This window comes from Epinephelus moara, chromosome 22 (genome assembly GCF_006386435.1).
Source record: "Epinephelus moara isolate mb chromosome 22, YSFRI_EMoa_1.0, whole genome shotgun sequence".
In the NCBI taxonomy this organism is placed as follows: domain Eukaryota; kingdom Metazoa; phylum Chordata; class Actinopteri; order Perciformes; family Serranidae; genus Epinephelus; species Epinephelus moara.
This window is the reverse complement of record NC_065527.1, coordinates 39,796,529-39,813,115: the sequence shown is the minus strand read 5'-3', so window position 1 is coordinate 39,813,115 and position 16,587 is coordinate 39,796,529. Positions and strand designations below refer to the sequence as shown.

The 16,587-nt window shown below is 40.3% G+C and overlaps 1 protein-coding gene across 1 annotated transcript in view; it reads right to left on the bottom strand.

Annotated features, from left to right (window-relative positions):
- The window catches only part of LOC126384316 (four and a half LIM domains protein 3-like), a 28,081-nt gene that overhangs the window by 7,995 nt on the left and 3,499 nt on the right, over positions 1-16,587 (bottom strand). The window contains exon 2 of the mRNA XM_050035304.1: positions 3,344-3,515. Coding sequence (XP_049891261.1) covers positions 3,344-3,499 — 156 coding nt within the window. The 5' untranslated portion in view covers positions 3,500-3,515. The remainder of the gene's footprint in view (positions 1-3,343; positions 3,516-16,587) is intronic.

The following is a 16,587-nucleotide window of genomic DNA, read 5'->3' as shown; positions in this document are numbered from 1 at the left end:
TTGACGTGTCGTCATATATGACTGTAACTCTAAAGCCATGTGAAGAAGAAGAAGATGTTGGCCAATCAGAATGAAAAAAAAAAAACCTACATGGAGCAAAGACCTCCGTTACACATTCTGAAACCTCTGTTCCTCGATATAGTGGAAGAGTAACTGTGCATTTATGTGTTAAACTGTAAAAAGTCCTGTTAGCAAGGCTAGAGGCAGCACTATTTTGGCCATGTCCGCCAGTTCACAAAATGTTACCTCATTGGTGATACCTCACTAAGGAGATAAATGCACACCCTGAGGTCACGAGCCAAAAACTTTTTCCCTCTATACACATCAAAACTGAAGCAGAGTTTCTAAAAATCTTCACCATGGAAGGAATTTACAAAAGGTCTGCAGAATGCGAGTGGAAGAAAGAGCTATCTTTTTAAAGACACCCCTGCACATGTCGACAAGGCCTCACTCTCATTTGCTGTATTTGTTTTTCTCTGAGCTGTGTCCATGTTTTTGTACCTTCCTCTTAGATCCGTGCTTCTCATGGTCTGTCATCTGGTTGCTACCATAAAGTCCTGACCTCAACTGAGTGCTGTACCCAGAAACGTCCCAGGAAGTGATTTTTTTTCTGTGGAAAATCCTGCTTAACATATCCTCAAAGCTGCGGAGAAAAGCTTTAAAATATTTAAAGGGAATTAATAGAACTTTTGGAAGAAAAAACACCACAATTTCCTCCCATAAGTAGTAAATGCATCTCTGCTTGAATAAATATACTCAAAGGTTTTACTGTTACAGCATTAGTTGGTCTCTTGGTGCTGCTCATGGTGGCTAACCTTAACACTATTAACTGTAGTTTATTTTTCCACACACACAGTCCTGCTGCTGTAAATACTCACTGAATGTGTGTTAATGTGCACCTGAAAATAGTCCCCAACCCCCCAAAAATGCACTATTTACAGCTGTTTGAGTGACGCTTGCTTAAAACAACAGCACCCAGATGTTCAAGGATAACCCTGAGCTTTTTTTTAAATATGAAAGTATTTATTTGTGTCTTCAGCAGGAACCAATAGACTTTAGTTGAGAGTTTCAGACATTGTAGGGAAGTCATATTACGAGATGGACTGCTGTTGTTGTTTGTTTAGATCTTCTTATACCAGCAAACGCCAGCGTTATCCTTCGAAAGTGAATAATATGGAAACTCAAACATTTCATCCCAAACTGTAGGTTAATAAAAACACTTCATATGTTTTTGTTCCTCACAGGGAGGTTCTCTATTTGATGGCTCCCATCTGCTTGAAGGTCATGGTCAACCACAGGACTCAGTTCCCTGTATTTTGGATGCTTGCCGACAAAGTTTCCTCCTCTCCACGACACCCTGCTGTCCTCCAAAGAGAATAGGAGTTCACAGAGGAGTTGAGCATGAGACAAAAAAATCAGAATAACCCACTTTGTGCTTCTAACAGCTGCTTGTGTTCCAGTTCATGTGCAGTTCATGGAGCTCTGTGATAAATGGCCCACATTGAACGGGTGGGTGAAAAACTTATTTTGGAGGCGTGGAGTTTCACAGTAAAAGAAACAACTGAAGCGGAGGGAGCGAAGGAGAAGGATGAAGGATGAATGTTGTTATGTCTTGTGCAGAGGAGGGGCGGCCAAAGCAAGCAGGAGCGTAATTTACTGCCAGTCCCTCACAGGGAGTCCATAATTCATGGGACACTGATGGCCTCATGACATCTGTGGGTGTTTCCTGCAGGAAACTTTTCTTAATTTTCACAAACTTAGGCTTTTAGGAAACTTAAAGGGGATTAGAGAAAATCTGGTGTTCTTGGAAAGAGCAATACGTTTTCCAGGAACGCTGGCTGGTTTGTAAATGTAGTTCGATAATTGATGATATGAACAGTGGTGGAGGAAGTACTCTGATCTTTCAGTAAAAGTAACAATACTACAATGTAAAAATACTCTACTACGGGTAAAAGTCCTGAATTCAAAGTCTTACTTAAACTTTGCTGATTTTCAACCAGCTCTGTATCTGCGGAAATTAACTTAACTTCCTTCCATCCAACCAGCGCCGAGATCTTTGAGCTGGCTCTAGTGCTGTTGCTGAAATACAGATCGTCCTTTGCATTATTGTATGCCCGCCACCACAGACATGAAGAGTGTAGAATCGAGAGAGACCTGCCCCTCTATCTCTCTCTTTCTTAAACTTAGAACAAACTCAGATTGAACAGTGAAACTGGGCAGTGATAATCAAATATAAACCAAGATTCTGTTACTGCGTTGCCTCAAATGTCTTCAGAAACATTATTTTAGTGCACTGTTTGGCTGTAATACGAGATTTTGTGAACAGGAAATGGGCGCCATACTGTTTTCTGTATTGTAAAAATGGGAACCAAAAAAAAAAAAAGAGATCAAACAGTAAAACTAGGCAGTGATAATCAAATATAAACCAAGATTCAGTTACTGCATTGCCTAATTTTCACCTAAAATCTCTTCAGAAACATATTTCAGTGCACTGTTTGGCTGTAATACAAGATCATTTGTTACCAGCCGGCCACCAAATTGTTTTTGGACGAGCCAAAACCAACTCGCATTAGGTCATTACGATCCCCGGCTCCTCCAGTCCGCATGTCGAAGTATCCTCGGCAACATATCAAACCCAAAACTGCTCCCAAAGGCTGTGCCACGGGTGTGTGAGTGTGTGTGAATGGTTAACAGAGTAGCAGGCGGCACCTTGTATAGTAGCCTCGGCCACCAGTGTATGAACGTGTGTGTGTGAGAATGGGTGAATGCATCTCTGGAGTGTAAAAGAGCTTTGAGTGAGCAGAAGACTAAGAAGGCGCTATGCCAATGCAAATCCATTTACCATTTAAGTCCACCAGCAGGAGCAGTTATTGGTCCATTGCATTCTGGTAGTTGTAAGTTTTCTACCTCTTAAGGGAAAAGCAAACGCTACAGTTGCTTTCCTCCGTTTTCTCTGGTCATGTAGCAGCAGTTTCAAAAGTATTTGCGTCTTTCTACTGCATAGACAGCCCAAAAAGACTGACTAAGATTTAATGAAATGCCGACTATGCTCTGATTTCAGCTCAGGATTTACTGCTTTTTTTCTATTTTTAGAAGTTTCATACAACAAATGACTACTAAATTAATTTGTAAAATTTGGTCAGATTAATCAAAAAAGACAAAAATTGTTAGTTGCAACTTCATCTTATAAAATCTTCTCATATTTTCTATTTAAATCTTAATTTGTAACCACATCTTTCAAATAAATGTAGTGGCATAAAAAGTACAATATTTCCCTCTGTGGTGTAGTGAAGTAGAGTAGTAGTAGTGACTCTAGTCAATACATACTACAAATGGAGCTCACCTTGGCATTATGGCTGATGATTTCTTTACATTCCTGGCAGGTGTTGGCGTACAGGCGGTCGTAGCAGGGGATGCAGTGAGGCTTTTCCTCCACCTGGATGTATTTGCGTCCACACAGGGACTCGTTGCAGTTTTTGCAGTCCAACTGGTCACTCATGATGTTTTTCTTCTGGCTGAAAGAATTCACAGGCACAGTTTAGCATTTGCTATCAGCAAGAAGACAGCGCAGGAAGGAGGAGGAGTGAGATTAGTAAGACAGAGAGTGAAAGCAGGAAGACGGGAGGCAGACAGTTTTTGGATATACAGCTGGAAATAAAGACCAAGAGGAGAGACAAAAATGGCAGTAAAAACATGCATTTTAGAGTGCTGTAGAGAGCTTTTTTTTAAGATATTCAAGGATGCTTTGTACGACAGATGACTAAAACACACTAAAGGAACAGGTTAGTACAAGATAAGAGGTCAAACATTAGAACATAACTTGTAAAATGGTGAGTTGTGAGTCTTGAACAGACAATTTCAGATGTACTGAAGTTAATCCCTGACTTTGGAAGAAGTACCATAGAAAATGATATTGCAGCGGTCTGGATGTGATAAAAGAACAATGGCTTGGTCGGTGGCCCTCGGCCTCAGATACCTACGCACCAAGACATCCCTTAGTGGCAGTTTATGATGCTCAAGAACACTACATCAATTTATGCTCATTACATGCATTGTGCCTTTTCAAAATAAACTTTGCTTTTTACAGGAAATGTACAGTTACCACTCGTTACATGCAAACAGTCTCTTTTCAAACTCAGAATGTAGGTAAAAAAAATGTTTTTTTGGTTTACTTCCTTAGGTTTAGGCAACAAAAGTTTGTGGTTAGGTTTGGAAAAAAACAAGGTTTGACTTGAATAAATTTGGTTGTTACAAATGTAATTTAACATCAAGTGACATATGTCACCAGCGTAGTATGCTTCACATACCAGTACACTACATTGTTATTAAAACAACTCAACTGACTTTTGGTTTCACACGAGACACAAACAGTGGTCTCCCAGGTGAAAGTCCAGAGTGTGTCTGACCTGCCCACCCTATTCAGACTTTTCTGCTCTTTATACTATGGTAGTTGCTCGAAGCATCAAAAAATGCACAGTGTGTCTCGTAGATGGAGATCATTGATCAAAGTTTCAGGGACGGGCAGAGTTACGCTATATGCTTAAAGTGAAACAGGCTGTTTTGGGGCTGTTAATGAGATTTGCATGGCATTTGAAACAGAGGTTGCTGTTAAAATCAAAATCAGAATCAGAAATACTTTATTGATCCCCGAGATGTAATTATGATTCATCACAGTTGCTCCGATGTAAAGAGTAGAGAATTATAAGAAGTAAGAATAAGAGTATGAAATAAAAGTATGTAAATATAAAGCAATAAAATAAAATAGAAATGAAATGTGCACCATTCCATAGTGTTTAACACTAGTACTTAAGAAATTAAAAATCAAAATATTAAAAATAAAATATATATCGTCACAGTGCTGAGGCTGTAAGTGTGAAAATTTAACTACAATATATACATCAGTAGAATAAAACAACAATAGGATAAGGTTAAACATAAGAAATATGTACAGTTATGTGCACTGTACATTCAAGAGGTGAAAAATATTGCACAGTTGAATAATTGCACTGAATATTGCAGCAGTTGAGTTATTGCACCCAAAAGATAGTTATGAATCAAATGAAAATGGAGGGAGTTGGCTCTGGTGATGATCATATCAGATTGACCACAGTTTAGTTTGAGAAAGTTGGCTTGCATCCACGATGCGATGCAGATGGCCAGGGTTGAGAAAAGTTACAGTGATGAGTGTATTTAGTGGGGCCATTTAGTGGAGTATTTAGCTGTGACATCATGAATGTAGCAGTGGAAGTGGAGACCATGAAGACAGGTGATGATTAACAAAGGGGATCATGTAGAGAATAAACAGGAAAGGACCAAGCATTGAACCCTGGGGGACGCCTCGGGACACAGACATAGTGGTGGAGGAGTTGTATATTTGGACGTTTGTTTAATATTTTCATACTTGCACCTTTTTCATATTTTATATTTGGACTCTTTCCTGCTTTGAACTGCAACTGCTGCACAACATTTTCCCGTGGTGTGAATAAAGTTCTACCTTGTCTTATAAGAACGGTGAGGCTGATGATGTCAAAAGCAGCAGTGTGGTTGAGGAGGATGAAAATACAGAGATGACCAGGTTGTTGGTGACTCTGAAAAAGTGGTGAATTATACTGCAGTTAAACATTGTTCAAAATGTTCCACTCCAGAAAGCACAGAAACGGCTGAACGAACACTTTTAGCGAGAGTTGATTTATTGTGAATCAGTAATGAAATAACAGCTTCTCCTGTTTCCTCATTACTCACTAATAAGTGAACGCTAAAAAAGTCTGGCTCTCCCTCCACCTCATTCTTGTATGAAACTCCCTGTGGCGGTTTGGCATTGAGAAAGAACAACTAAACAATATTAATTGTTGGGAGCTGAACTATAACAGCATTCTCTGTTTCAAAGGCTTTCTTGAAGGCTTTGTCATCTTTGTTTGGCCTGCGTTTAAAAGGAAAATACGACTTGTTTAGTCCTTTTGTCCACAGCTTTCTCTCAAATGCAGAGCTTTCTCTTGTTATCAGGGACAAAATAAACATGTAATGCCATTAAGATGTTTTATTGCTGCAACTTAAGGCTTAGGAAGGATTTTATCTGACTAAAAAAATCATTAGGGCTTCTCCCAAAAGTCATCTTTACTTTTTTTTACCCTAAACACTCCATATGGGGCATTGAATCTTATTAAAACTGGAACATTTTGTGTCAGAGAACAAATGGTTTGTCCTGATGGAACAGATTCTTAACTACAAACAGAATCCCAGGACACTTATAATTTCAGCAGTGTCACTGTCAAAAGCACATTTTGTCCAACTTTTAACTTGACTGTGTGTTCTACTAAAAGTGTTCATTATGGAGTGTTATATGTTTTCCCTTGCCTGGGAACATGACTACAGACTGTAAAAAGAATTGAAAGTAGCTACTGTCACGTCACCCATTGGTTTTTGGACACTGGGCATTGGGCATTTCGTCCATCGCCATCTTGGTTTTTTAGACCATATTTGGACATGAGGCTGGAGCTGTGGAGGAGCGAGGGGTGGATCTGACTTCATTTTTCAACCCTGCCGCTTGTAATGACACTAAAGAAGCTGGGGAAATGGGGTTGAACTCTGAAAATGAACTCAAAGCATGTCTTTCATCATATTGACCCCGTCTGTTCTCATCCCCAGATTGCCAAAAACTGACGCTTTGTCACGTGCCTCAGCGTGTGACACAGATGCCAAAGTCACACTTTGCCATTTCTATAAGATGTACCGGTCTTTCAACTAATTTTGATGTAATCCCATCCATGGAAATATTTGACGCTCAGAGCAACTAATGTGGTATAAAGAGCTAGTCTTTGTAGGATGGGAGGTGTGGTGGTGGATGGGTCAAACAAACACCAGGAGACCACTGTTCGTCCCACCTGAAACCAAAACTCAGCACTGTTTGAACAAGTCTTTCAGTTCAGTGATGTATATATGACACATTAAGAACTTATTCTAGCTTTATTCTAACCGGACCACTACGGTTTGACAATTTAAACCACGTGTTCCAATGAGTTTCACCCAGGAGACAGATGTGCATCACATTAGACATTTTGGCATCTGTATCACATGCAAGGGTTCTGAGAAATCTTTAGTATTTAATGCCCTGGGATGAGAATGTATTGATTGACCTTAAGATGCTGAGTTTTTCACTAATCAATGGCCCAACAAGAAAGTAGCATCTAAAATGTATAGTGGAGCATTAAAGTTATTATGATGATTAATCCCTTTTTGATGGATATGCTTTGATACAGGATGTTCTGGCCTGTCAGGAGTATAATTGAAAGCCACAGGCTAACAAGCTAGAACAAAGAAGCACTATTGACACAACTAATGAGATTGTGTTTGAAATTAACTGGAATAATTGAAAACAGTGGTGTCCAACATAACCAATACTCAGCAAGCACAGTTTTATCATAGTTTTTAGGCCAAAAGATGTCAATGTTTCTAGCTTAGTTACGTTTGTAAAGTTTATATAACTGATATTCTAACAGCATTTCAGCAACTGTATTTCAATGTGAGATTGAGCTCTGCTCCACACTGAAATATCATCATTGTAGTGCTGTTCAAAAAATACTTTTATGTAACCTAGACTTCCTAAAAACTGTCACTTTTCAACCAAGTTTTAACCTGGACAACTTTTGGTAAAATGAGCCGACTTGTTAGAAGCTGTCAACTGACAGAGACTCCAGGCACCACTTTAACTCGGGAAGTAACCTACTGTTTCTTCCTTTCTTCATTTAAATAAATGAGTTGACTGAGAGCTGGTGGAGCAGAGGAAGGACAGGTGGAAATACAGCTGGGCACACTGACAATAAAATCATCCCACCATTATGACTGAACACAGTGAGGCATTAGCAGGCTATGTGACCCCGTGTTCTGCAGCAGCAAAGGGAAATGAGCGCGGAAATGAAGTGTGGGAGGTTAAAAAACGCTCCTGTGGAACAGTCAAGACGGAGTATGCATGGCTCAGGGAGATATATACAATGTGGATGAAGATTATAGATTAGCTCTGTAGAGTTTGGATATAAGTTCATGTTCAGGATCACAACATCTGGCACATTTACAAAGGCAAGACATTTAAATATTCCACTTGGAAACAGTAGTTGTTTATAATTTTTTTCTCGCCTATTTTGGTCACAGAGTGGCTGTGACATGTTTTTATAATGTCAGAAAAGAGGAGGTGGGTTCAACAAAGTGCAGCTGAGAAACTGTGCAGCTTTGAAATTTCCCTGAGGGATCAAGGAATGAGCCGAGACCCCCCTCTTCTTCCTCTTAAGAGGTGGAAGACGTCACCGGCTTGGTCTAAACGGTGAAAGGACCCAGAGCTCGGTGCAAACTAATGAAGGCCACTTGTTTTCCCAGAAACATAATTTTTGCGGTTGTTGTTATGAAGCTAGTAAGAATTAGACGTCGCTCATGATGAACGTTTCCCGCTACGCACATTTACAGGTACTGCGCTTCATGCTTGGTAACCTCCAAGTATTTGCATCTGGTCTGCTAAAGGAATCATCGTGAAAGTGCAGTTTACATTCCTGGTGTCTGACTGCTATCAAACATTTGGTTTCTAATAACCAATGATGCAGCAATTTCAGATAAACATAAAAAAGATAAACACAGTCTGCTCTCGGTCATGTCCTGAAGCCAGAAACTCCCTCTCCTCCACAGACTTTTTCTCCCACTGCCATGTTAGCACAACAGTGAGGACATCCTCATGCATCCCTCCCTACAGATAACAGCACAGCTTCCTCTGTCAGGGCATCAGGCTGGGTCAACACGACGAGGGGGACGACCAAACTGAGAGAAAACATCACATCCTATGTCTGTTTTCTGTCAGATTGCTGTCTGGATGGGGAAATCAGCCCCACTTCCCTCCTAAAATGTCTAAAGAGGTTCGGGTTTCTATTCTCGTCGTGTCTACGATGAATGCAGTGATAGAACAATGGTTTTCCTTCCGGACATAGTCTTCCCAGTTTTTGAGCTTTATGTTTTTCTTCCTGAGCCACAACATCTGTGAACACATTCTGTGGTCTCCAGCTGTTGTCTGTCATCAAATTCTCCCTTAGGCGTCCAATCGGGAATTCTTGCAGGACAAAACAGCATCTAATTAAAATCCATCATTGTTGAAAACAACATTTTATGGTTCCTATAGGACAGTCCAATTACATTTTACAGCAGTGGTGGAAGAAGAATTCAGATCCTTTACTTAAGCAACTGCTGGAAATGTGGCCTTTTCTTAAAACTGGGCTGTCTATGCAGTAGAACGACGCAAACACGTTAAAAATTTGTGCTACATGACCACAGAAAACAAAAAAGAAGGGCTATGGCATTTGCTTTGACTCAGGAGGGAGAAAACCTACAACTACCAGAATGCACTGTGCTGAACCACTAAAGACTCCTGCTGGTAGGTGACGTTACTGTATGTTCAAACCAGAAGCTTCCAAAGAGGCAAAGTCTCTCGCGGACGCCCAAGAAACACGACTGTCAAAAATATTTGTGGCAGCTTTGGTCGCTCTAGTCACTCATCACGTGAATCATTGAACGTTCGATCGTGCTTGTCAATTTCAAGGAGCCGCAAAGCGGACTACTGGCTTGAAAGCAGCATAGTTGCTGCTTGCTGTTGTCCAGTCAAAAAGCTCATAGTTGGCCAACAGAAAGTTATGTTTGGTCAATGAAAACAGAAAACGTATGTCAGCCCACTCAAACCAAGCAAGGAAGACTTGCATGCTACGTCGCAACATTAGCCTGCAATCCTCTACTCTATTACTAACGTTACACACTTCAAAACTCACCAGACCAACCAACTACCTCCGCGACGCGGTCCCAAGCCTCATTCTTTTTATTTTGGTCTCTGTAACCCAACAGCGACACATTATAAAAGGACTGAGTGGGCGCGAGCGCAAGTAATAAACTTCTTGATATCCATTGTCGGAACAAGTGTGCTGTAGGAACCGAAGATGGCTTGTTCTCTGGGACCCGCTTCATCGAAGCACGTCAGCATTCCGATTGGTTGTCGCTGAACCGCATCAGAACTCTCAACTCCCCTCCGGACCGCTCCGGTCGCTTTGGTTGCCCAAGACGTGCGGCTGACGACCAGGTCACCCAAGTCACCAGGCTCTCATTGAAAATAAATGGCTTCCACCGTTTTGGAAGCTCTGGTTGCTGTTGGTTTGAACGTACAGTAATGCAAGCTTCTTCTTTTTTTCTTTTTTCTTTTTTTTTAAAGGAAACAATATGGCGGCCAGCTGGTAACAAATGATCCTGAGTTATGGTTAAATTGTAAGCTAAAATATGTTTCTGAAAATATTTTTGGCGAGAAACCAGCAATGAAGTCACAGAATCTTGGTTCATATTTGATCAGCAGTGCTTAGTTTTACTGTTTGATCTGAGTTTGGTCTGAGTTTGAGTTCAAGAGAGGGTTGACCCTCCTTGTGTCCACAGTGGCAGGCACACAAAAATGCCTAAGTTCAATCTGTAGTTCGAGCAACAGCCCGAGAGCCAACGAAAATCAGTGAGGTAATTTTCTGAATGTTTAATCATAGCTCATTTTGTGAACACGACCCAGTCACCAGGAAAATGTCGGCATTGTTCATTTATGCAAACTACAGATATTTTACATTTACATTTTTACATACATCAATAGTGGCCCAAAGAGCATTTGTTTCTTACCGAGACATAGCTGCATTTACTGCCAGGATTATTCGACCAAAAGGGGTATTTTAAATTGAAACTTTTCTTGTTCTAACCATAACCAAGTGGTTTCTGTGCCTAATCCTAACCACGTTAACCACAGCATTGTTGAAAAAGTTTCAACTTTTTTGGGTTGCCAACATCTCACTTTAAGGTCACAACTAACTGCAAAGAAACGCCTGTTAAGAATCTGTTCATCTTCACACCATCCAGATTGTCTGACATTAATATGAGCAGTCTGACTCACATGCAGTCAGTGTTTAGGAGGCGTTCACTCTACAGGTGTCTCTTGGATCGCACCCAAGAATACTTGTCGCCCCTGTTCTCCTCCTCCTCCTCCTCACTACGAGACGTTAAAGCAAACAGTCATCCATCCTGTCTGAGTACTCTCTGGTAGCACGGCTGCTGAAACTATTTAAACCCACAATTCACCTTGATGAGTGGGACATGTTGAATACTTCTGCTGACACACCGTCTGTCCCGGTGAGAGATTTACAGGAGTCACTTGGCTCTGAGCGCTTTGTAGTGGCAGCCAAATGGCAACTGTCTCCCAGGATCAGGCTTCTGCCTCATGTCCCTTCATGGCTCACTGCTGTTATTTCACTCCTCAACAACCTGGACAGTTTCTAACGACTGGAGCCAGAAGCTCTCTGCTGCTGCTGCTCCTGGGTGTTAGTGTTTATTTTCCCCCCTTGGAGGAATTTAGACTTCATGTCTGAGGTTTACAAACCAGATTATTCCATGATGAAAACCGCCGTCACACGTAATAAAATCCAGTGGAACAAAATATGTAGGTAAGTGTTAAATCTGTCAGAGCCAAAAAATACTAATTCATGCATTATAAAACACCTGCATGTAACACACTAAAAGATTTTGCAAAAACTGGGGATCTTGCAGGGTCACTATTTGCAAGACTTAACTAGATTCCCTTTAATATTATTTCTCATTCTGTTCCTGGTGGAAAATATGACCCCAAACTCCCTTTAAAAATGATGACATACTGACAATTCTTAATGTGTCTGCAAAAACACATAACTCTGAGACACAACATAAAAGACATTATTCATCATCAGCTTCTTTAAACTCTTGTCTTGGTTTTTGCTCTGATATGTGATGTCAGCTGTGACCTTATATAGACAGGTGTGTGTGCCTTTCCAAATCATGTCCAATCAGTTGAACTGAACACAGGTGGCCTCTCATCAGGCTGTAGAAACATCTCAAAGGTGATCAGAAATGGGAAACACCTGAGCTGAATTTCAAGCGTCATGGCAGAGTCTGAATACTTGTATAATGTGATGTTTCTGTTTCATCATTATAAGGTACTGAGTGTAGACTAAAGAGTAAAAAAATTAAATTTGATTCAGCAAAAGATTGACAAAATGTTTAAAGGGTGAAGGGGTCTGAATTCACTATCTGACCAAATACCTGCAAAACTTCATTCCCATCAGCCTCTTAGATACAAAGTATGTAAAGCTTAAAATTAACTAAACTGATTGTATTAGTGTTAATATTGAGTTTTACTTCGATGTAACGGTAAATGCAGATACCTTAAAACTCTGTGGTGAAAGTCTGGTTAATTTCAAGCACAAAACCCACTTGGTTATGGCTAGTTTTGTGGATCAAACGCCACTGGGAAACGCAGCGATATGTTGGTGAAAATTAGCCAACTAAGAAATGCTGTGAGATAACCGCTGTTGTTTACTGGTTTTAAACAGTGGTCTGCAACTTGACAGATGTTCCAACTCCCAGTGACAAAGTCAACTTATTTATTACATGACTTTAGAAATGTTGTCATGATATGTATGAAACATAGAAATGACACATATTAATGGTTTGCAGACATGTACAATGCAAACATTTTCTTCTGGCGAGTGGGCTGCATTGTCACAAATTCTTAATATCTCAGAAAAAGGCCCACCATTCGGAGGCTTTGATGTTTTTCTGATTGGGCTGCTTGTCAACAGTAAGTGCAGCCTAGCGTGACTTTAGACTTTATTTTTCTAGTGCTTTACAATCACTTCTTTCTCTTTTGCTGTGACGCTTGTAAAAAAAGAAAACTGCAAACTATGTGCGTGCATTCACTTAAAACAGGAAAGCGTGTAAAGTTGGCTTTTAATTACCATCCCGCTTTCACTGTTTATTCCCCTTGAAATGGATTAGGGTAGTTTTACAGCCTCTGAAGCTCCGAACAGTCCTCATACTGTGCGATTTGGTTGGTTGCATAACCTGGATTCGGGGAGGTGAATGAGAATATTGACAGCGGCACAATACTGTGTAGAAAATGCCAACAACAGAGGAGCCCTGCAGCAGTGAAGGGAAAGTGACACCATCGGTTCTAAACTGTTATAGAAAAAAGAAAGACAAGGCTGGTCTCCTGTGGCTGTCAGATGACTGCGTTCCCTTTCATCCCCAGTACAAAGACGCTCAATGTGGTGCGGCTTCCTGCAGATCACAAGGCTAATTTCAGCTGTACACGCACAAATCAACACGGACAAACATTGTGCACTTTGTTGTTGCTGATTAAAGATCTCATCAGGATGAACCGCTGCTTCTTGCTGTTTTAAACAATGACGACATTCTGGGATACTGAGTTGGCAGCATTATTTTGGTTACTTGAACATGAAAAAATCGCTGCAGATTCTTAAGTGAAATCCTTATAAGGTCAAATTAGAGTCAAAGACGCAACTGTGTTGTTTGACAGTGAGGATGTGCTTCAGTTTATATGAGGTCATGAAGAAGATCTGTTTCCTCGCTCTAAATTCCACTAAACGTAACATCAAACAACAAATAAACTGTCACATTAAGTGTGTGTGTCTGACCTTGTTTGGCAAAACTTCCCACAGATCACATGGTGTATTTCAGCTGCATGCACACAAATCAACATGGACACACAAAGTGCACTTTGTTGTCTCTGATGAAAGTTCTCAACATCAATTGCACTGATGTTATCGTGACATACAGGGTTGGCAGATCTGCTAAATTATTCTACATATTTGTATGTGAAAAATAGCAAAACCTCCTCAGAAGGTCAGCCAACTTTCAGCTTCACTTACTTTAACTTAATGTTAGCTTGTCATAGAAATCTCTTCAGTCTCTCAAACCATAATATGATCAGTATCACTGCATATTAATGACACATCACCTGCTACACTGAAGCCTATAACACAAGGGAATAAAGCACCTTTACAGACAGTCTGGTTTGTTTTATGAGTCTCCAGCTGGCTCTTTGTTTATCCAGTGAAACAATGTGGTCTGCAGCTGCTGTTTCACCTCTGCTGCCGACTAATGAACTGACAAACAGATCTCAGTCAGACCAGTAAACAAGTCACCACCATGCAAAGCACACAGTAACAACAGTTACCACCTAACTGTTCCTTAGGACGGGGGTCGCAAGATGATTACTGAGGTACAAAAGGACTTTTGGACCTTTTCACAGAATTCTTTTTAAATACTGTTTAGTTTTATCTAAATGCTTTATTTTATGGCTCTATAATGTCCTTGGAAAGAAATATGTATTTTTGATACAAATTCAGGCCACATTAGGTTTTTCTCTGACTAAAAAACACCATCTGAAGTCACAGAAACATTCATTCATTATTATTTTTTTATTGGACATAACTTTCTTCATTTAACAAAAACATTAAAAAGAAATCATAGAGTTTACGTCCACTTGCAGATTTGGTTACTAGCCACTGAACTTTCATCTCAAACTCTATCCACAGAGGAAGACTGTGAGATGTGACTGAAAGGTACGTGAAAAGGCTAGAAATCTGACTCTTGGACTATTCTTTCAAGGTCAGGAGGAAACTTTCATGCTCAATTTGTTCTTAATGTTTGTTGAATTGTGTACAAAGTGATCTCATCGCTACTTGTCATTTTGACGTTTGGGGAGAAGCCCTTGCATTATTATTATGACCCCAGGGACATCCTTCGGCATTGTATCTTGACGCAGACAGGGTCGGTGGTAAGTCATATGAGTCGACTCTGTAAATAATAAGAGTCAGCATTTAGGTTTAGGCAGGAGAATAACAACTTGCCTAGTGTTAGGGAAAGACTCACGTGACAAAATAACTCAGCGTTTTAGTTTCACACGGGACACAAACACCAGACTCCTGGGTCAAAGTCCTGTGATTGTTGGACCTGCCCACCATAAGCAGACTTTTACATTCTTTATGAACATTGATGGAGTTGATTGAAAGCCCAATGCATCTCATACGGACGCTAAAGGGTGTATTTCCAGGACACTGCCCTGACAGTTAGACCAGGCTATTGCATTTTTGGTTGACCTATCGTGGAAATGTACCAAATGAATACTGTTCCGATTTCCCCGATAATTCCAACATATCCTCAAAAATGGTTCAATGATATCCTACGAATTAGCGCCTCTTGCCTGACGTTATGTACTTAATCTAGAGTTATAAAGGGCAGGTTTAGGAAAAGAAACATGGTGACATACCTAAAATTAACTCAAAGTTCACATCGGTCTCCTGGAGGAAAGTCCCATGTTTTGTGACCCATCCACCACCCCAACCTGCCTCTTTAAACGCCGCTGCCTTCCTAACTCCCATAGCTCGATCACAGCCTTCCCAAATATGTGACTAATGCACTAATTACTGTCTCATGATTACGTACGATATGTTTCATAGGAAAACCTACAAATAGTGGATGAGAACAACCAGATAATTCGTACTGAATTACATTGTCTTTTCTTGAAAATTTCTGAAAAATGATTCAATAATAGGGGGTGACAAGGGGTGTAGAGTAAACATTATTTGGGGTTACAACCAAAAACGTTTTGGGAATCACTGCCCAAATCGACATATAGCAGTAACTGAACAAAACTCTGCAGCTGTAGCAGCTCTGTGAGGCTGTACTTTGAGCTAAATGCTAATGTCACTGTGCTAACATGCTCATTATGACAATGCTAACATACTGATGTAGCCTGCTAACATTTGCTAATTAGCACTAAACACAAAGTACAGCTGGGGCTGGTGGGAATCTTGGTCATAACCCACAGTATTAAAGTCATTTTGACCTGATGGTGGTGCTAGAAGGAGAGTCCAGGATCATTAAGAGTCATCCTCTGGGGAACATGAATGTCTATCCAAAATTTCATATCAATACATCCAATAGTTGTTGAGATATTTCAGTCTGGACCAAAGTGGTGGGCCGACTAATAGACTGATCCACAGTGGAGCACCAGTGCAGCTAAAAATACATGTGAAATGTCTAAATGTTTCTGTGAATGACGAGGGCAAAAATAAAAGCAGAAAGTAAGGTTATTAGAAAGATTATAATCAAGTGCGGTCATGAAGTCTCGTAAATGAAGAACCTTTAGTGAAGTTACTTTTGGCAGCATAGTTGTTGCACTTGGATTAAACTTGCAGGCGAACACTGACCGATACAAATAAACAGCCGATCTTGAAATACCGACAGCTATCCTCCAAAACAAATACACAAGTAAACATATTTTCCCATCAGCTGCCAGCTGGCATCTGACAGGTCAAGTCCTGGGTGTTAACAGTGACGAATGTTTGTTTTCTGAGAGACTGGGCCTGACATCTCTGCTCCATGTTTGCTGCTGGATTTATTTGACTTCAGAGAGGCGGAGAGCTGGTTTCGAACTCAATCGATGGACAAGTCATTGTTATTAGAACAACATCAAAATCAAACTTTTACAGTCTGCAGAAAATACAGATGATCTTCAGGATGATGTGAAGACTAGAAACTATATTTGCAGAAACACAGTTATTCTCTTTTTGCCAAGAGTTAGGTGAGAGGATTGATAGCCGCTTAGCTTAGCATAAAGGCTAAAGCTCTCTAATTAACACATTATATCTTGTTTGAGTAACTGAAGCAAAAACATAAAAGTAAAAAAGACATTTTTTGGTTTTA